General features: G+C 37.6%; 1 protein-coding gene across 1 annotated transcript in view; it reads left to right on the top strand.

Moving 5' to 3' along the window:
- Positions 1-637: 637 nt before the first annotated feature.
- The window catches only part of TM9SF2 (transmembrane 9 superfamily member 2), a 62,948-nt gene continuing 41,151 nt past the window's right edge, over positions 638-22,434 (top strand). Inside the window, exons 1-4 of the mRNA XM_025441018.3 lie at positions 638-995; positions 13,876-13,943; positions 16,219-16,312; positions 21,578-21,705. Coding sequence (XP_025296803.1) covers positions 828-995; positions 13,876-13,943; positions 16,219-16,312; positions 21,578-21,705 — 458 coding nt within the window. The 5' untranslated portion in view covers positions 638-827. The remainder of the gene's footprint in view (positions 996-13,875; positions 13,944-16,218; positions 16,313-21,577; positions 21,706-22,434) is intronic.

A 22,434-nucleotide genomic window follows, 5' to 3' on the forward strand; every position in this document is an offset into this window, starting at 1 on the left:
ACTAGAACGACTATCCTCACTTAACTGTTGCCCATCTTCTTTTGCAAAGAAACATCAACACTACCTTCTGTTTGCCCACTCCTGATTCCCACCCCCCACCTCATTTCCACTCATCTTTAAAGAGATCTCGTTTATTCTGTACTATTACTGTCCCAGGCAAAAATGGCTCACGGCATCCAACGCTTGGAACCTGTCCGTGCAAACAGGGACACTCAAAACTATACGAGACTTTTTGGCTAGTTTTCCCCATTTGTTTCTTTATCCTGCTCCCAAACAGGTGTTTGCCGAACTACTTCTCGCCACCAAGGCCGCCTCCATCAGCAAGCATTTCCTGGGGCACCAACTCTATAGCAAGGGTTGACGTGCCAGGAGAGGTGTGGCGAGGAAACCTCGTAATTGCTATGGGAAATTGAACCAAAGCAGCGAGCCGGGGCCGCAGCGCGACACGTGGTGCCCTCCTGGACGCCGCCAGGCAGCTCCAGATCTGAATTTGGAAGGCGAGCCGTGAACGCGGAAGCCAGCAACCCCCTCGTCGGCCTGCTGAAAACCTGGAAAGTGGATTTCCTCCAGGCTCCGTCCCGGAAACTCCTCCCGGCGCTTGCGGCCCCTCTCACTGAGCATGTGCAGGCGGCGCTGCGCATGCTCTGTCGAGCTCCGGTTCGGTTGCTGTTGCGGGACCCGCGGCGTCTCCTAGCGCAACCGGAACTGTCCGTGGCGGGGCGGTCCCCCTTCAGCTCCCGCGATCTTGTAGTCGTCTCCGAGGCTCCCCGTCCCTCCTTCCCTCTTCGCCCCCTCGGCTCGGCTGCCCTTTTCCAGAAACAGCCGTCATGAGCGCGAGGCTGCTGGTGTTGTCTCCGCCTCGGTGGCCGGGGCTGGTGCTGCTGTTGCTGCTCCTGAGGGCGGCCCCAGGCCCACGTCCGGGCGCCGCCTTCTACCTGCCCGGCCTGGCGCCAGTCAACTTCTGCGAAGAAGACAAAAAGAGTGACGAGTGTAAGGTGAGTGAGGCCTGGCGGACCCTGAGTGCTCTGACCGAAGGGCAACCTCCCCTTAGCCGGAGAGCTGCGGTCCGAGGGGAAGGGGGCGTAGCTGGGATGGGTCCGGTGTCCCCGGGAAGTGCTTGGGTCCGCCCGGCGGCAGGTCGGAGGTTCTGGAATGGCCTTTTAGGGGTGGGTTCTGCGGGGCTCAGTGGGCCTCAGGCTCGCCTCGGGTCTAAAGGTCCAGGTAGCACGAGCAGCTGTAGTCCGTTTGCCTGCAAACAGGGGCTGCGTGTATGGATGGCCGGCCCTCCGTTGGAGTTGGGTGCATGCGGGTCCGCACGCAGTCCACGGGGGAGTGTGGGCTCACCGCCCCGGGTCACGCACTCCAAGAAAGTGGGCGACTGGGTCTTCCAGTTACTTTTCAAAAAAAATTTCATTGCTTCCCGAGGTTTTTTTTTTTTTTTTTTTTGTTTCTCCCTACTTTGTTGGAACTCCTGGTTGGTTCTGAGAGCTTGTTTTCTTTCTAGGACTTCGGTGTTTCAGCTTCACACTTAGCAGTGTGTTCCTTTTTTGGTGAACTCTTAACACCCAGAACCGCGTAAACTGCATCAATAAAAAGTTGCTGTAATAGTGGAGGCTGTTCATTTCTAACTCACTTAAAATATTTTTTAGCCTGCAGAAATTGTAAAAGATCCCAGCACTTAGTTTCTCTGACATTGTTTTAAACACTGACAAGCAGGTCACAGGAGAAACGCGTATTATTCCTAGGACAGATCCTGAAAACTGTGATCTCTTACGACTTTTACACTCAAGGTTTTCAGCTTAACTGCTAGTGAAGAGGCATATTAGTAACTTGCTTTTACGTTATTTGCTATAGAGCATGACGGTAGACATAATAGTTTTAAGTTGCTAACACCGTTGGGGCATGAGGATCTCTTTGAAACCAGTAATAATTTTAACAATTCAAATAATCGTTCAGCAAACTTTTACAGTCTGTAAATAGGTTTATTTATTAAGTTTGATTTTATTTTTAAAGACATGTTTATTTTATTACTGCCAGCTTTACTATAGCTATGAATTTTAAGCTTCTTTTAGGGCATTAAATAAGCTATTAAATTTTTCATAGCATTTTACAGTTTGCTTTAAAATCTTCAGTCTCGGGCACCTGTGTGTGGCTCAGTGGTTGAGCGTCTGCCTTTGGCTTAGGGCGCGATCCCAGGGTCTTGGGAGTTGATCCCCTCAGGGAGCCTGCTTCTCCCTCTACCTGTGTCTCTGCCTCTGTCCCACTGATGAATAAACAAAATCTAAAAAAAAAAAAAAATCTTGGATCTCTAAAAATGTCTAAGGATCTTTAAGTTTTACTCAAGTTGACAGTTACCACTATCAAACTGTTAACTTTCATACCCTGCAGCAAGAAGCTTTCACTCTTTGAGAGTTCTGACTGAAAGAATATAGTGCTTGCAAATAGAGAGTTAGTCTTGAAAGCACACTGTTTTTTCTGTTAAATATTTTAGTAACCAGCCTTTAAAAACTAGTGTTTGGTCTTTAAATTTAAATCTAACAGCAATCCTGTATTGTATTCCGAGTGCCTTAGAGACAAAAAAAAAAAAAAAAAAATTCCCTGTCTTCTAGGGACCTCAGAGTAAAGGACATAAGTTTATGAACAGATCATTGAAATCTGATATGTTATAAAAGATGTATGTCCAGAGTGCCTTAAAACACAAATGAGGAAACATCTGTGGATTGGAGTCTTAGGGGAAAGCTGCAGAGAGGAAGTGACATTTGAGATGGACATCAGTCTGAGTGAAATTTACAGGTGGTCTGCCTCTTAGATGATTTTTGGTTTCTCAACAGTCCTTCTTTAAGTAGCTGGTTTTTTTTTTTTTTAAGATTGATTGATTGATTGATTGATGAGAGAGAGAGAGAGAGAGAGAGAGAGAGAAAGAAAGGCAGAGACACAGGAGGAGGGAGAAGCAGGCTCCATGGATGTGGAACCCGATCCCTGAACTCCAGGATTGCGCCCTGGGCCAAAGGCAGGCACTAAACTGCTGAGCCACCCAGGGATCCCCTAAGTAGCTACTTTTAAGTTAACTTTTGGATAATTTGGGGGAGCCCTTTGGTATTTTTAATTTTCAAAACTATAGGAATAAAACAGGCAAGGCAAAATGTTTTTTTCTGAAATATTTGGGTTTCACCTTTGTTGCCAACTGCTCTCACAACTTAGTCAATGGAAACAACTCTTAGAAGAACAGAAAGATATACCTGTAACCCTTTTTTCCTGCAATTTGACTGTGATAGAGAATTTGAAGTAGATTTTAATATATCTTCTTGGGATGCCTGGGTGGCTCAGCGGTTGAGCATCTGCCTTTGGCTCAGGGCATGATCCTGGGGTCCCGGGATCGAGTTCCTCATCAGGCTCTCTGCACGGAGCCTGCTTCTTTCTCTGCCTGTCTCTGCCTCTCTCTGTGTCTCTCATGAATAAATAGATAAAAATCTTAAAAAAAAATATATATATATATCTTTGTTGCCTCTGAGAGGAGAAAAACAGTAAATAGTTCAAATGTTTATTACTTCAGTGTATTAACAATTTTTTCTCATATATTTCATATTTAAGAAGGACAGTCATGTATATACTGTTCAGAAGAGTTAAAGGAAATTATTTTTAAAATAAATAATGAAAAGTAAAATGTGAGTGGGAAAAATTCTTTCCAAAAGATGCTGTTAAGGATAGGAAATCAAGAGTTGGATGAATTGTGTAGGACGCTGATACTTTTTCCATCAGTTTTTCCATCTGTAGAATAGGGATGATCATATTTGCTTACTATCTGTTCCCTTTGAAAAGTGATTTGCATTTTTTAGAGAAAAAGTACAATATTTATTGGTTGTGATATTATAAAACGTTTTCAAGTATAAAGATGAAACAGGTATATCTTCAGCATTTGTAATTTTTGTAGTGTAGTCATTACTTGTATACTGTCCCACGTTTAGTACATTATGTGTATATTGTTGAGAGACAGTCAAAAGAATCTTGAGGGTTTGGTCATTTTCTTCTCTCAAAATTATTTTATGTTCATTTTATGTTTATGGCAGAGAAATAGTCCAGTGAACATAAAATTCTACTTATATTGCTCTAACTTCTGATGTATGATCTTTATGAGCCTTTGTAAATACTATGACTATGTTCTGTGGGTTCCCTTTTTTTTTTAGACTTAGTACGTGTATATACATTTGAATATCAACATAGTGCACATTCTTACTGGTTTTTATTGGCCATATAGTATTTTATTCTATTACTGTACTGTGGTTTGCTTAACCATTTCTTGCCTATAGGGCACTGAGATTGGTTCCTGTTTCTTCTGTTATAAATAATGTTGCTAGAATATATTCAGTAGAAATTACTTACATATTCCCAAATAAAAAATTACTAGGTCAAAGGCAAGAAGCAATTTTATAGCTCTATTTGATATTGCCAGGTTTCTTTCAAAAAAGATAGATTGGAAAAAAAAAATAGGTTTGCTTTGTAATGCCTTTAGCTAAATGATTCGCTGTGTCTCCAGAATATTTTATAATTCTTATTTATTTTAATAGCTATGTGACGATATGGAAAACATTAACGTATTACTTTCATTGCTGTTAAGGTTTCTCATTTAATTTTTTTCTTTTATTTGTTTTGTGTTGTTAGTTTTTGAAACCATAGTAATAAAATAATTGAACTATGTATTTTTTCCCTCTAGGATTCATTTTACTTTCTTAAAATTAAGGGACAATGTATTGACTGCAATAAATAGAATAAAGCCCTGATCAGAAATTAATAGATCTTTACAGAGTAAAATGTGCAGTCTAATCTACTTCATAAAAGTTTTGATCATTTCAGTTAGCTGCTGCGTGTTGTTTTACTTTAGATTGGTCCTCAGGGTGCTGAGTAGCATTCTGATGGCTAATAGCTGATTAGTGAGCAGTTCACTGTTGCTGCATTTAACTTTCAGTTAATTGTCAGCTTGTCAACATGAATTCAGACCTAACAAATAAAATCTCCAAAACATCTGCCACTTCTTTACTGCTTGATATATAGATTGTGTTCTTTTTTTTTTTTTTTTTTTTTAATGATAGTCACAGAGAGAGAGAAAGAGGCAGAGACACAGGCAGAGGGAGAAGCAGGCTCCATGCACCGGGAGCCCGATGTGGGATTCGATCCCCGGTCTCCAGGATCGCGCCCTGGGCCAAAGGCAGGCGCTAAACTGCTGCGCCACCCAGGGATCCCAGATTGTGTTCTTACATGAAAGATTTTCTTTCCTGTCCAGTAAGGAAAAATAACTGAATATACCCCCTTGTGTTTAAAAAAAAAAAAAAGTTTAAATGAATTAATTTACAGTTTTTTGATAAAAGGAAATGTAGTTAGAATCATACTTTTTCTTTAAATTGTAGTTGACACACAATGTTACATTAGTTTTAAGTGTGCAACTAGTATTGGACACCCTAAACTGTCATACAACTCTATTATAATACCATTGACTATATTCCCTATGCTGTACTTTTCATCCCTGTGATTTTTTTATTCCATAACTGGAAGCCTGTTCCTTCCACTGTCCTTCATCCATTTTGCCCAACATCACCTCCTCTTCCCCTCTGGCAACCACCAGTTTGTTCTTTGTATTATGGATCTGTTTTCTGCTTTTTTTGTTGTTGTTTTGCTTTTTAGATTACACATGTGAATGAATAAAATACAATATTTGTCTTTCTCCGTCCAACTTATTTTACTTAGCATAATATCCTCAGGGTTTGTCCATGTTGTTGCAAATGGCAAGATCTTATTCTATTTTTTATGGCTGAGTAATATTTTTGTGTGTGTCTATCACACTTTCCTTATACTTCTATCAGTGGACACTTAGGTTGTTTCCATATGTTGGCTATTGTAAATAATGCTATAGTAAACAAACATAGGGTGCATATATATGTTCAAATTAGCATTTTTGTTTTCTTTGGATAAATGCGCAGCAGTGAAATTACTGGGTTGTATGGTATTTCTATTTTTAATTTTTTGAAGAACCTCTATCCTGTTTTCCAAAGTGGCTGCACCAGTTTATATTCCCACCAACAGTGTACAAGGATTCCATTTTCTCCACATCCTTGCCAACACATGCTGTTTCTTGTCTTTTTCATTTTAGCCATTCTGACAGGTGTGAGGTGATATCTCATTGTGGTTTTGATTTCATTTCTCTGCTGATGAGTGATGTTAGGTATCTTTTCATGCGTCTGTTGGCCATCTGGATGTCTTTGGAAAAATGTCTATTCAGGTCCTTTGCCCATTTTTAAATTTTATTTTGTTTTTTAATGTTACATTGTATGAGTTCTTTGTATACTTTGGATATTAACTCTTTATCGTATATATCTTCTCCCATTCTGTAGGTTTTCTTTTCATTTTGTTGATGGTTTCCTTTGTTGTGCAAAAGCTTGTAGTTTGGTGTAGTCCCAATAGTTTCCTTTTGCTTTTGTTGCCCTTGCCTGAGGAAGCCTATCCATAACTATGTTGCTGAGGCTGATGTCAAAGAGATTATTGGCTATGGTTTCTTATAGGAGTTTTGTGGTTTCAGTTCTCACATTTAGGTCTTTAATCTATTTTGAGTTTCTTTTTGTGTAGGGTGTAAAAAAGTGATCCAGTCTTCCAAGCACCATTTTTTGAAGAGGCTGTCTTTTCCCCATTGTAAATTCCTGCCTCTTTTGCCATAGATTCATTGACCATATAAGTGTGGGTTTATTTCTGGGGTCTCTGTCCTATTGCATTGATCTGTGTGTCTGTTTTTGTTTGTTTGTTTGTTTTTGTGTTTGTTTGTGCCAGGGTCATACTGTTTTGATTACTATGGCTTTGTAGTATATCTTGAAATCTGGGATTGTTGAATCCTCTAGTTTTGTTTTGGCTTCTCAGAGTCTTTTGTGGTTCCATGGAATTTTAGGTCTATTTGTTCTAGTTCTGTGAAAAATACTAATAGTATTTTGATAAGGATTGCATTGAATCAGTAGATTGCTTTGGATAGTGTGGACATTTTAACGATATTCTTTCAATCATGAGCATGATATATCTTTCCATTTGTTTGTGTCGTCTTCAGTTTCTTTCATCAGTGCTCTATAGTTTTCAGAGTACAGGTCTTTCACCTCCTTGGTTAAGGTTATTTCTAGGTATTTTATTCTTTTGGGTGTAATTGTAAATAGCATTGTTTTTTTAGTTTCTCTTTGTTGCTACTTCATTATTAGTGAACAGAAGCATAACAGATTTTTGTATATTGCATCCTATTACTTTACTGAATTCAGTTATTGTAATAGTTTTTTGGTGGAGTCCTTAAGGTTTTAAGCATAGTATCATGTCATCTGTTATAGTGACAGTTTTACCAGAATCATACTTTTTTTTTTTAAAGATTTTATTCATTTATTCATGAGAGACACAGAGAGCAAGCAGAGAAGAGACCTAGGCAGAGGGAGAAGCAGGCTCCTCCCAGGGAACCCAATCGTAACTTGATCCTGGAATCGGGATCACGCGCTGAGGGATCACGCGCTGAGCCGAAGGTAGATGCTCAACCCTTGAGCCACCCAGGCATCCCCAGAATCATACTTTTAAATACTTTTTCTAGATAGTTACATTTAGAAATGTTTAATAAATTGTATGTCTGTTACTTTGGGAGCAGTTGCCTATAAATATGGAATAAATAAAATATAAGAAAATAATTCTAAATGTTGCTTTATGCAGATGTATATTTTACTTGTTTTAATTTAACCATAGATATAGTTTGAAGATCTTGAAATATCTAAAAAACATAATTACATATGAACTTTTTGATATAATTGATATATGTTTATTGGTATTTACTTTCATATTATCAGAATTCCGCTGGAATAAGAGATTGATTCTTAGCTTCTGGAAACTAATCAGTGTATGTGGGTTACTGATAATGTTTCAAATAGGAAATTTAGGGGGATCCCTGGGTGGCTCAGCGGTTTGGCGCCTGCCTTTGGTCCAGGGAGTGATCCTGGAATCCTGGGATCGAGTCCTGCGTTGGGCTCCTGGCGTGGAGCCTGCTTCTCCGTCCTCCTGTGTCTCTGCCTCTCTCTTTCTCTCTCTACATCTATCATGAATAAATAAATAAATAAATCTTTAAAAAAAAAAGGAAATTTGGCGTTGGAATGACTTTGACTATGATAAATTCACATTCCAACAATTGTTTTTCTTTTCTGTGGGAAAAGTACATGGAGCTTAGAAAGTTTGCTTTCAGAAATTAAATTTTTTGAATAAAACTATTTTAAAGCTGTGATTGTTCAATAATACTGGATCTGAAAGCTAGGGTTGGGAAAGCAAGCAAGGTCAATATGGATAAAAAACTCCTGCTGCCATTGGCTCTTCACAAAGGGAAGCCCTTCCAAAGGTATATTTTTGAACATCTGAAACAAAGCCACAGACAAGTACTTTATATCCCACATCCTCAACACACTCATAGAAACACACACAAATTCTAGAGACAGGTCTGTGCTCTGTGGGCCTAGAGCCTAGTTCTTGATGCTCTTACTTCCTATTCTTCCTTGCACTTTTTAAAATCAGTGTCCTTTTAGTAAGTATAGAAAAGTATAGAAGTTAATAATTGCTACTCTAAATGTGCTCTAAAAGGTTACAAAGTCTTTCTCTTTTGCCATTAAAAATAACTAAGTATCCATGAAAGGCTTTGGAGGAAACTTTTTTTTTTAAGATTTTATTTATTTATTAATGAGAGACACATAAAGAGAGGCAGAGACACAGGCAGAGAGAGAAGCAGGTTCCCTGCAGGGAGCCTGATGTGGGACTCGATCTCAGGACCCCTGGATCACACCCTGAACCCAAGGCGGATGTTCAACCACTGAGCCACCCAGGTGCTCCTGGAAGAAACTTTTGAAATATATTTTCTTTGCTATTATTCTCAATTTTCAAACCTATTTATTGCCTATGCTAATAATAACAATAAAGAATACAATTTGTGTACTTTGTGGGTGCCTTAGTTAATTAATGTTCAGAACAGTCCTGTGATTTATAAATAGAGAAACCGAAGCTGGATAAAATGAAGTAACCTTCTCAAGTGTATTTACCTAGTAAGTGGTGAAGCCAAGATTCAGCTCCTAGAGTGTCCGATTCTAAAGGCTGGGCTCTTCACCATGTTGGAGTACTGCTGTATATTCCATGCTGAGTACTCTCCACCTCTTCTGCCTCACCTTGGAGATCCCTGGCTGCTAATTATTGACTTCTACAATTGATGCAGTTTTAACCTGTAGAGCCAATTTTTAAGTAGTCATATTTTGTATTTATTCCTTTCTTTGATACAACCTAAAATTGAAATTTTAGTTTTCAGTGAAGTGGGGATAGAAGGAAGAACCTTAGTATATAGGAGATCAACTTCTGGGCGTTGCTGGTCAGATAACTCAAAGTTCATGAGCAACCATTTATGAGTTCCAGCATTTCTGTTGGGATTGTTTTATTATGTCTGAGTTAAGATTCTCCTTTTTTTTTTTTTTTTTTTTTTGAATTTATTTATTCCTGAGAGACACAGAGAAAGAGAGAGGCAGAGACACAGGCAGAGGGAGAAGCAGGCTCCATGCAGGGAGCCCAATGTAGGACTTGATCCCGGGACTCCAGTCTCATGCCCTGAGCCGAAGGCAGCCGCCAAACTGCTGAGCCACCCAGGGATCCCCAGATTCTCCTTCTTCAGAATTTTTCCCACTGTGGACTTCTCCAATATTGAGCAGTTGAAATGTCCACAGTTTTCCTTTTCTGTGGCTGTGCCTTCGTATCTTAGAGCCTTTTGTGACTAGCCACTTGCTTTGGTTCTTGTTCAGACTCACGTTTCTTCTCTGAATATTACTTGAAAATCAGTTGTAGATGTGGGTTGGGACAAATGTGGTGGCAGGTAAAGTGGAATAAAAGCAAAAAGAAGGAAAAGGAAATAAAACAATGCAGGCCTGTGGCATGGCACACATGGCTTAAGGTGATAAAGTACAGGTGTGACCAGAGCTGGGATCAGATGTAGAATGAGTGGGTTAGGACCAGAAAAAGAAAATTGTACATTTGGGAAGAGAAGGATTTAGAAGAGAGACCATAACACTCTAAATTAAATAAAACTATTTCCATTAAAAAATTCTTAGGGTGGGATTTAATTAGTCTTTATTTTTTTTTAAAGATTTTATTTATTTATTCATCAGAGAGAGAGAGAGAGAGAGAGAGCGCATGCGCACACGAGAGAGAGGGAGGGGGAGGGGCAGAGACACAGGCAGAGGGAGAAGCAGGCTCCATGCAGGGAGCCCATGTGGGACTCGATCCCGGGACTCCAGGATCATGCCCTGGACCGGAGGCAGGTGCCAAACTGCTGAGCCACCCAAGGATCCCCCTAAGTCTTGCTTTAAAATTTACTGTCTTGTTTTATGATTTATCTGTAACCTCCTAAGGGTGATGAGCCTATTTACAGCTAGTGTTTTAAGAACTGTGGAACCTGGATCCCTACAGATGCATTATGTTCTGCCTTTTAAATAAATATAAGCAATATTTAGGGGAAAAAAAAGTATACCTTTGTCACAACTTTTCATGCTTTTAATAACTCAGTTTGGGACACTTAGAAAGCAGGAATATGAAGTAAGTAACCTTTAAAGCTCTTTCTAGGGCAGCCCAGGTGGCTCAGCAGTTTAGTGCCGCTTTCAGCCCAGGGCCTGATCCTGGAGACCCTGGGATCGAGTCCCACATCGTGCTCCCTGCATGGAGCCTGCTTCTCCCTCTGCCTGTGTCTCTTTCTCTCTGTCTCTCTCTCTTTCTCTCTGTCTCTCATGAATAAATAAATAAATAAAATCTTAAAAAAAAATAAAGCTCTTTCTAGTCATGTCAGTGGTATTTTGTAGTTGGCTGTCTCTATTTAAGGCAAATTTCCAGAAGGAGATGTACTTAACTTTTGGATGGGAAGTAAAGATATGCAGAGTAGAAAGTGACCATAAAATTTAAAATGTTTAAAAAAATAAAATCCCTTGAGATTCAGTAACTATCCCAAGAACTTATAAATAGCTTTGTCATTTTTTTCTTTTACTTTCTTGAATGTATGTCTTATCTTCTCATCTGGATTAGAAATTCTTCAAAGGCAAGTGTTTCTGTCTTTGTATTATTATATCACTCACAATGTCTAGTATTGTGGCCATTAAATAAATGTGTTGAGTGAATGACTTTCTCATGGTTGTTCAGCAGGATTTTTTTTATTCTTGGGAATGTACTTCAGTTTTCATGTACATTGCATATTGTTTTCTCCTGTTTTAATACTTATTTTGAAGTCATCTTTCCTAGTCCAGAACAACTTTCCACGCTAAATTTTACTCTTTCATTTTTCTCTCTTCTTGCTTCAATTAGGCTTCTGTTGCTTCGCAGAAAGACTAAAGTCTGCTGTCAACTTTAAAGCCTTTTATTTTTCCAACTTTTAATTTTGACTATTTTCAAAGTTAAAAAAAAAGTTGATAGAGTAGTATAATGATCACCTATATATCCATTTAGACCACTAGAACCAACAGCTGATTATATTTTTCCAAATTGTTTTATCCATGTATGTGTTTATATTTTTAGAGATGAAGGTCAAGTCTGTAGCATTTTGCCTTTCATGAAATCACATGCTTATGAGCAGGCTCTTTTCCTTTCTCCTTCCAATTTTTAACATTTTCTCTACTGCCATATAACAAGGATCTCATTCCTAATAGCAATTTTATTTATTTTTGAGACAGAGAAAAAGTGTTTAAAGGGGGGGGGGGGGAGTACAGAAGGAGAGGAAGAGAGAATCTCAAGCAGGCTCCATACCAAGCACAGAGCCTAATTCTAGGGCTCTGTCTCACAACCCTGAGATCATGACCTGAGCCGAAACCAAGAGTCAGACGCTTAACCAACTGAGCTGCTCAGGAGCCCTTACAAGGATCTCATTCTTAAAATATTATTGAAATTTCCTTGTTTCAGATAAGAGTTGATATTTAAAATGAAGTATTATAGGGGCACCTGGGTTGGGCATCTGCCTTTGGCTCAGGTCATGATCTCAGGGTCCTAGGTTAGAGCCCCATGTGAGGCTCCCTCCGTCTTCTTCTGCTGCTCCCCCTGCTTATGCTCTTTCTCTCTCTCAATTAAATAAATAAATTTTTTTTAAAGAAGAAAAGGGCAAATTAAACTCCAAAATTTAAATAAAATGAAATAAGTGTTATAAATGTAGCATATTTACAAATATGGTATAAATTGCTCTGTTCTTGTTAAAGATATCATTTATTGTAATTTACATTTCTTTGCATGTTGTGAGAGGATAATTCTTAAATTTTTAGATTTTCAGAATTTAAAGGAAGAATGAAAGTGCTACAAAAATAACCAGAATGAACTGAATATCCAAGATGTATTTTGATTAGTTCACCAAATAATAGAAAAAGGTCCGTAATTCAGTGGTGATATCTGTGATGGACTAACTTCCTTGTAAAAGTAAATGTGGAAAAGTGTCAGAAGAGACCAGAAGGAAGAGAAGTAGAGGATTGAGAGCAGCAGAAATTAAGTGATGGTAGTTAGCACTTGAGTTTCCGCACTTTTTTTTGAGTTAGCAGTCCAGGTTTTAAATTTATATTCTTAAAGTAGAGCAAGTAATCCCTAGCTCATAAGGTCATTATGAGAATTGTGCTTGATAATTATTATCTTCCCCTCCCCTAGACTAATAGCTAAGAAAAGAATAACGAATAGGTATAAACAGGTAGTAGATCAGAAGGCTGTTGTCTTAGTGTCCTTTTATGGGAGCAGGGAGAAACCGTCAAGGTTATCCTTATACTGGTAAATATTCAGATTCAGGAATGTCTCTTTTCTCTGAAATAAGAGTAGCTATGTTTATTTAATCATTTACCTTAACTGGATGACCAGCATTAAGGAGGGCGTGTGATGTGATGAGCATTGGGTTTTACACTGTATCTTGGCAAATTGAATTGAATTTATTTATTTATTTTTAAATATTTTATTTATTTATTCATGAGAGACACAGAGAGAGAGAGGCAGAGGGAGAAACAGAGGGAGAAGCAGGCTCCATACAAGGAGCCCGATGTGGGACTCGATCCCGGAACTCCAGGATCACGTCCTGGGCTGAAGGCAGGCGCTAAACCCTGAGCCACACCTAGGGATCCCCAGCAAATTGAACTTAAATTTAAAAAGTCATTTTCCTTATTGTGTATCAACTATGGACCAGTTTCTATATTCTTATCCATTTTATTATCACCTTATACATTCCTCACATTCAAAATTACTCCTTGACCAAAAGCACATATTTATTAAGAGTAAATTTAGGTCTTGAAGGACCTGAGCAGTCTGGCATTATGCTACCTCCAGACTGAAGTTGTGTTCCCTATGTTTTTAGGCAGTTTGAAATTCTTTACAAATGTTAAATCATTTAATCCTCATACTTCTCTCTCTCCCCCTCTTTTCTTTTCTCTCTCAAGTAACAAATAAATAAATCTTGAAAACAGCCAAAGAGAGAGGCTCCTGAGTGGCCTATTTGCTTAAGCTTCCAACTCTTGGTTTCAGCTCAGGTAACGATCTCATGGGTTGTGGGATTGAGCCCTGCATGGGGCTCTGCACTCAACAGGAAGTCTACTTGAAGATTCTCCCCCTCTGCCCCTCCCCCCATAAATGAATATATAAATTTTTAAAAAAATATTGGAGAAATTTGAAACTATGAAAACATTTTGTTGTAATTTAACTGCATATAAGTCCACTCTGAATGGATTTACAGGAGAAATGTTTATCATAAAATTTTACATTTCAAACATGTCAAATTAGTTTTTGGTTCTAAGCATGACTTAAGTTTTGATCTCCATTTGTTTATATTCTAATTCTTTGTTTCTTCATTTTCAGGCTGAAATAGAACTATTTGTGAACAGGCTTGATTCAGTGGAATCTGTTCTTCCTTATGAATATACGGCGTAAGTTTTTCAGCTTGGTTTTTATATAAAATTGTAAGTGACTCATCAGAATCTTGTACTTTTAGAAATTTATTTTCTCCACAGTTATGGGTAAATTCATATGTATTTTAAAAATGTACAGGATCTGAAAACATTTCTTAAGGGGTATTCTTTATGTTTAAGATATGGTTAAAATGTGAAACATGATCTTTTTCAATACAGTAGAAGCACCAACCAAAACCATGGATTTCCTTTTTTATCTGAGTAGACAAAAAGCCATTGTGTTTTCTTTTAAATTTTTTTTTTTTAATTTTATTTTTTTAATTTATGATAGGCACACAGTGAGAGAGAGAGGCAGAGACACAGGCAGAGGGAGAAGCAGGCTCCATGCACCAGGAGCCCGATGTGGGACTCGATCCCGGGTCTCCAGGATCGCGCCCTGGGCCAAAGGCAAGCGCCAAACCGCTGCGCCACCCAGGGATCCCTAATTTTTTAATTATAAAAAACTCCATACAGTTTTAAACAAAATCCTCATGTCTCACATAATCCCCAGAAACAGTTGCTTTGTTTTCTACTCTTCCACATTTTTCTCTGCATATTCTCATATACCTAACTACATCTATGCATTTTTGTTTTAAACAAAAGTAGTTTTGTACCTTCTTTTTCTTACTGAATCTGTTGTGTGCATCTTTCCATGTTAATACACAGCTACCATTACCTCAGTCTTTTTCATAGCTGTTTTTTCTTTCTTTCTTCTCTCCTTTTTTTTTTTCTTTAAGAGTTATCTATTTGAGAGAGAGAGAGAGTAAAAGCATGAGTTGGGGGGCAGAGGGAGTGGGAGCAGGAAAGGGAGAAAGAATTCCAAGCAGACTTTGCTAAGCACAGAGCTTTGGGACTTGATCCCACAATTCTGAGACTATGACCTGAACTGAATTCAAGTCGGATGCTTAATAGACTGCACCACCCAGGTGCACCCTCTTTTTTTGTTGTTTTTTTTTAAAGTAAGCTCTTACCCAGTATGGGGCTTGAACTCATGACCCTGAGATTAAGAGTTGCGTGTTCTACCAACTGAGCCAGCCAGGTCCTGTTTATTTTTTTTTGTAAAGATTGTATAGAGTCATGTATGATTTATTTCACTAATTCTCTATGAACATCTGATTATTTTCATTTTTTGATATTATAAAAAATGGTACAAAAATATACTTTATTCTTTTGACCACTATATGCCATATTTAGTATTAAGCATAGTTGCTAAATTTTGGTTAGTTTCTAAATTTTTGTGATATCTCAGAGTTTTAAAAGAAAATGTGTTTATTGTAGAGAAAAGCATTATACTTAAAAGTAAGACTATCCTATAAGAATCCATATGCCTAAATATGGAGAATATAAGAGAGTATGGCATTCATGAATGGATGGACCGTCATTTACGTAACTATTAGAGATCTCAGTGCTCTAGTTTTTGTTTCTTTTATTTTGTTAAATAAATGTATCTCCTTAAATCTTTGTGGATTTTCCTGGGAATAACAGTGATCTCTTACATCCAACACATAGAAAGCCTTCATTTGAGGACTTTTACAGCCTGTTTTTTATTACCTGAGATTCATCTTTCTCTTAGGAATCTAATCTGTAGCAATTAGTGCCTCAAGTACTCCCATATCATTCCAGAATGAACACAGAACTACCCTTTAACTTTCTGTAGCAAAGCTGAAGTTTGACTGTAATGTTTAAAGAAAACTTTATTAAAATCTGGTTGATAATACAAGGGAATTATAGAGAAGCTTACAGCTGAGTGATTACGGCTTCTCCACAATTTCCTGTTTTCTAGGATCTGTCTCACACATGCTTCTTCCCATTTTGGGATGTGTTGGCCAGTGTACTGAGATGAGACAGAAACCCAGGGAACTTTGACACATCTACCTGAGATGTCATTATTAAGTAAAGCTTTGAATTAGAAATTATAACAAAACGAGATAAGTTAGCAAAATTCACTTGAAGAATAAGGATGTAAATAATTTTATCGTTGAAATGAATGAAAATAAAATGTGTCAGTTTTTAAAATTTTGTAATTTACATCTTCAAAATGATAGTAAGACATCAAAGTATTCTGTAGTTTTCTGATGTTTGGTTTTTTGTTTTGGGGAAGTATACGTGGGACTTGGAATGTGACTATATTTCTTACTCATCTCCTAGAGCTACTGGAATGGTCTATACTTAATCTACCCTCTGCATTGGCTAGGAGTTTGATATTTCATTGTTTCCTTTCATATGTAAAAGCTTAAATACTCTTTCCCCTTAGGTTTGATTTTTGCCAAGCATCAGAAGGAAAACGCCCATCTGAAAATCTTGGTCAGGTATTATTCGGGGAAAGAATTGAACCTTCACCATATAAGGTTTGTATTCAGTGTTTTGTTTTGTTTTTAAGATTTATTTATTTATTCATGAGAGACACACCGAGAGAGAGGCAGAGACACAGGCAGAGAGAGAAGCAGGCTCCATGCAGGGAGCCCAACGTGGGACTTGATCCCAGTACTCCAGGATCAGGCCCTGGGCTGAAGGCAGCACTAAACCGCTGAGCCACCCAGGCTGCCCTGTGTTCAGTGTTATATAGAAGTCATCTAGTTGCTTTTCGCTCTTTCATTCCTCTTTTTCTTTCTTTTCTTTTTCTTTTCCTTTTTCTTACAGAAAAGCCTGAGATAACTCTTATAGCTAAGGAGGATTTCATTTATTGTTTATCTCTGGAAATAATTTTTAAACTCAGAGCTTGGAAGGATCCCTCTCTTCACAATATGTCATGAATAAGTTTGTCTTAATGCACATTCAGATACCAATATTATAAATGATAAGGTGGTGACCTAAAAGATAGTAGTCCGACCCCCAGCCTTACCTTACAGAAGGACCAAAAAGCCTAGCCTTCAGTCATGAAAGTGGCCTTAAGGCTCCCCATATTAGACATATTGTCTCTTAGCAAGTACAGTACTACTTAGGCTCCCCCATTGGGTTTGAGGAAGCTAACCTTTCTCTTTTGACCATTAAAAGTATGTTTGGAATGTTCTTGGTACATTTTTAGGACATCAGTTAAACCAAACTAAGCACAATATAAGATATTCCCTTCATCATCACCCAGAATTGTTCTGCCTTTTAAATCTGTTAACACTTAAGCCTGTTTTCTTTCCACATTGCACAGTCCCCTGTTCATTTTATATCTGCTCTCCTGCTACACAAAGAATAATGCTCACTCTCTTTTAGAAAAATTAGTTTATAATAACGATGTATTGCCATTTAAAAGCCTAAATGGTACAGAATAATATAAAGTAAAAAGCCTATCTTCCCCCTAGATTCACATTACCCTCTTTCTTAATCCTTCCTGAAATTTTCCATGCATTTATAAGCATATAAAATAAAATTTGATTTACTTATTTATGGGGACACCTAGGTGGCTCAGTGGTTGAGCATCGGCCTTGGGTTCAGGGCGTGATCCTGGGGTCCTGGGATCGAGTACTACATCATGCTTCTCCCTCTGCCTCTCTCTGTGTGTCTCTCATGAATAAATAAGTAAAATCTTTAAAAAAAAAAAAAAAGATTTACTTATTTATGTTTTAACATATTATTCTGCACTGTGCCTTTTTCCTTTACGTTGCTACTGTGGGCATCTGTCTGCATGAACACATTTATTTTAATCGCTTTAACTTGACTTCCAAGGTTTATTCAAACCCATCCTGATCCCTCTCTTAGAGTCTCATCCTTATCTTCTGTGACTTAGACCCCATGGTTAGCTGCCTTCTCTGCTTTCTCACTTAGCAGTGCCATCTATTTGCCTTGGCCCTTTCATTGCATTGAACATCTGTCCAGCAGATCCGTACACCTAGAGTAGTCCCAACACCTATTTTACTCCCTCTAGCACTGTGCTCTTTTGTGAAGCGCTGGGAAAAAGACACAGAGCTGTGCAAGTTTAATCCACATAATTTTACAAGTTTACAGTTCTCAACCATGAGTACTCTTAAGTACTGCAGTTTTAAATTTTCTACCCTAAAGATGCCAGTAATTTAAAATTTTTTCAAAGCCAGATTTGAAGGCATATGGGATGAAGTTACTGGGGGAAAAAGAAGCTCAAAGTGTATGGACATGGGTATTACTGAGCAGGGCAAACATATTAATTATCTATCACCTTTTTTTTTTTTTTAATTTATGATAGTCACAGAGAGAGAGATAGAGAGGCAGAGACACAGGCAGAGGGAGAAGCAGGCTCCATGCACCGGGAGCCCGATGTGGGATTCAATCCCGGGTCTCCAGGATCGCGCCCTGGGCCAAAGGCAGGCGCCAAACCACTGCGCCACCCAGGGATCCCCTGATTACCTATCATCTTAATTGTTTATCACTCCCTGGTGTGATAGTTTGAAAGAATACTATGGAAGTTATTGCATTGCTTTCATAGCAGAGGGTGATTTTCAGGCAAATTTATTAAATTATATAATCAACTATAGATATTCCTATGGTATCTCAGCCCCATTGTTTGTTTAGTGATACCTTTGCCTTGAGAAATGATGGAAGAGAAGAGCATCAGTAACATCTTCCGTGAACTCGAGGGACAGCAGGAATTTCTTGCAGTAAACAGCCTGTATCAGATTGTAGATAAACAGGGAAGGCCAGCAAAATATTCAAACCCCTGGAGAAGATTGTCCCTTTGGAGTAGAATTTAAAGGCAAATTACTTCCATAGTAGGCTTCCATCCAGGGTATATTTATTTACAGGGAAAGACAGCTGTGTTTCTTTTTAGGCCTCGTGACTTGCAGATTTAAATTTGAACCAGGAGTTGAGGTAATATAGGAGAACAGGAGTACTTCAAAATGGAGAAAGATGTGCGTACATCTCTCATTTTCTGTGAATTTCCTAGAAATTTTTAGGATCAAGGTTTGTGCTAAAACAAAATCTTTAAGTCCCAAGCTTAAAGAGACAGAGCAGGCATTTCTTAAGACCAGAGCATGGGTAAACAGAAATATGGGAGATTAGATTTTTGTCCAAGCCAACCATAAATGTATTGACCCATATTTTTCAATATGATCAGTATTCTTTGTCCCTTATTTTGACAGAATTTGGCCTTATTTTAGATCTGCAGTAAAAATATTAACAACCAGAAACCAAACCAAACCTCAAATCTACTTTGCTGTCTTTTATTTAGGACTTCTATTGAGGTCAGGAAAACAACAATTCAAGATTATGTGTGTGATGTGAAGCTGGAGCCACATTTCTCAGGGTCATAGAATCTCATCCCAAATATAACCAGTCATACTCATTCATTTACTCAGTTAACATGTTTGTGCCAGGCATTGTGGTAGGTGTGGCATGCAGCAGTGACCAGAGACAGAGACAAAGATCTTTACCCTCATGGATCTTATATTCTGATGAGGAGAAGGAAACAAAATGAATTACTAAAATATATAGTATGCCAGTTGCTAATGGAAAAACTATCAAAAATAAATCAGGGAAGGTGAATGGAGAATTGGTACTTTTAAATGGGCCAGCAAAAGTCTTGCTGTGACATTTGACCAAAAGACCTGAAGCGAGTAAAGGAATGAGCCATGTGAATATCTGGGAGAATGTTCTCTGTGAAGAAAGCAAATACAACTGTCCTAAGATGTCAGCTTGTCTGGGTGTGCTCAAGGTACAGAAAAATGTTGGTGTGACTTGAGCAAGTGAGCAAGATAGAGAATAGCAGGAAATGGGGGCAAAGAAGCGATGGGATCACATAGTGACTCATAGGCCACTGTAAAGACTTTGGTCTGTATATCTGAACAAGATAATTAGCACAGAAGGATTTTGAGTAGGCTTAGATTTTAATACTATCACTAGCTAGGGCTGCTCTGTTGAGGATGGACCATGGAAGAGCAAGGAGAGAAGACTGGCAACCAGTTAGGCACTCAAAATCACTGGGATACGTATGAGATGATAGTAGTTCAGACCATGGGGTAGATGGGTAGGTTTTGTGAAGTGGTCAGAATCACAGAACTGGTTATATTTTGAAGATGGGGCCAGCACAACAGAATTTGCGAATTTGCTGAGGGATGGGATATAGAGTGTGTACTTTCTGTTTTCTAGAATGGGACAGTCTCTGGGAAGGTCAGGTTTGGGAGGAATGGGAAATTAGGTGTCTAAGAGATGTGGAGTAACACTTGAATATATCTGTCTGGAATTTGGAGGAGAGGTTTAGCCTACACATACACATTTGAGAATCATCATCAGTTAATAAATGGTATTTAAAGCCAGGAATTGTTGAGCTCCCCAAGGGAGAGTAGATAGATAATGAAGAGAAGGATTCTAAGGATTGAGCCTTGAGGCATCAGTGTTACTAGGTTAGGAAGATGAGGATTCAGCAAAGGAGACTACCTTTGCTGGAGATTACATGAGTTAATAAATGTTTATTATGATTAAATATCTTCTCTAGTTTTACTACTTTCACAGTTGAACACACAGCTGACTTGCCTAAATCCAGTATGCATTGGATTGATTTGCCAGTTTTGGTATAACTAGTAATGTCTATCTCTGCTCAATTTAAATTTGAGACCTATCCCTCTGATTCCTTAGTATCTATACTTTTTTTCATTAAGGTTAAGAATGTTAAATAATTGTACAAACATTGCTACATTTACAGAATGTAAATAGCAATGAGGCCAAAACTAAACTCTTGGCTGACAGGTGGCAGCAGTGGGCCACACCTGAAGCATTCATTTGTCAGCTAATGCACAGAAGCTGGTTTAAGTGTTTTAATAATATACAAAACAATGGACTACTTAAAAGTGAAACATAGGCAAATTTTTTTTAATCATGTGTAATGAAGTTCGAATGTATTGAATGGTATATAATTATGAGCGATATAGAGTTATTTTAGTAAATTATAATCTTAAACTAGGAAATATATTTTTTAAATGAAGCCATAAATGGATCCTAATAAAGTAAACTTACATGTTACGAATATCATTATTTTTACACATATGAAATAAGTCCTAGACTCCGAAATTGGAGGAAATTTTGGAGACTCCGAAATTTTAACATTTAAATTACCAATTTTTGTTTAAGCCTTATTTTTTGTATCAATTTTATTATTAAATAAGATCCTGAAAATTGATAATCTTTTCAAAGGTGAGTAAAAAAATTATGTTTACCCTGATTTTTAGACATCCAAATCTGACTTCTTGTATCATCACAGTCTGTTACTCACTGCTGCATCTCTCTTACCTGACACATAGGAGACATCTGTGGACTGAAAACTTGTCTGCTTATTACTAGAAAGCCTTCTACTCCACAATTTCTAAAACATCAGAGGACATTACTATAGAAAGACTAATGTTTCATTTTGTTCTACATGTAGTCTTTTTCCCCTTCTAGGATTCAGTTACATATAAAAGGTGGGTAGATTGAAATTATAAAAAAATATATAAAAATAAAAACTATTACTTATCAAAAGAAAAATTGATTTAAATTTTTAGAGAAACAGTAAGATTAAAATTTAAATGTGATTGAGCAATGAGAAATTTAAATATATATATATTATCATTACTAATGCACTTAAGTAATTTAACGAGACTAGTATTTTTCCTCATGGGATAGGTGTGAAGGACCTAGATAATTTTTAATTTGCTTTTCATTTTATTTTAATACAGTTTACATTTAATAAGGAGGAAACCTGCAAGCTTGTCTGTACAAAAACATATCATACAGAGAAAGCTGAAGACAAACAAAAGTTAGAATTCTTGAAAAAAAGCATGTTACTGAATTATCAACATCACTGGTAAGACATGGAGATTTTGGACTTTTGGTAGATGACACCTCTGTTTCATGAATATATAAGTTACTTCATTAACTGTATAAAATATAGCAAATCAATTGATTTCCTTTTTTTGTTGCTAGTAATAGCATGAGGTATGACTTTGACTTGCCAAGGATTACTAAAGTTGATGGCTTACAGTATCATCTTTTAACTGCATAGATTACAGTAATATCTGGTACTTCTTTTGTTACATAGACTAAAAGTTCTCTTTTTCATATGTGGTTGACAAGAGCATTTTTATACTTTGGGAAAAGGACCTACATCAATCATCTAGAAAAATACTGTTATTTTATATGTGGAGGCCATGAAAAAGATGGTGGGAAAACAAACTTAAATTTTGTGTAATGTTTAATAAATAGCATCTACTTCAAATACAACACTTGTATTTTGAGTAATCTGTTTTTTATTTTATACATGTGGTGTTACATTAACTAGATCTTTACCAGTTTGCGTTGTAAATCAGAAAGCATTTAAACCTATTTTATTTTTGCTTCTAAAGTAGTATTGACATAAAAAATAAAGGTAGTATTGATTCACTATACAGAATTCGAATGTTGAATATTTAAAAAGGGGTCTAAAGAGCCAGCTTTTCAAGTATAACTTTTGTTATTCTTCCAGGTAATTTTGCTGACAAATGCCTCTATTCTATGTGGGGTCTTAATTTACATGTTTTACATCTTCTGAAAAGTG

The sequence above is a fragment of the Canis lupus genome, chromosome 22 (assembly GCF_003254725.2).
Source record: "Canis lupus dingo isolate Sandy chromosome 22, ASM325472v2, whole genome shotgun sequence".
NCBI classification, from domain to species: Eukaryota; Metazoa; Chordata; class Mammalia; order Carnivora; family Canidae; genus Canis; species Canis lupus.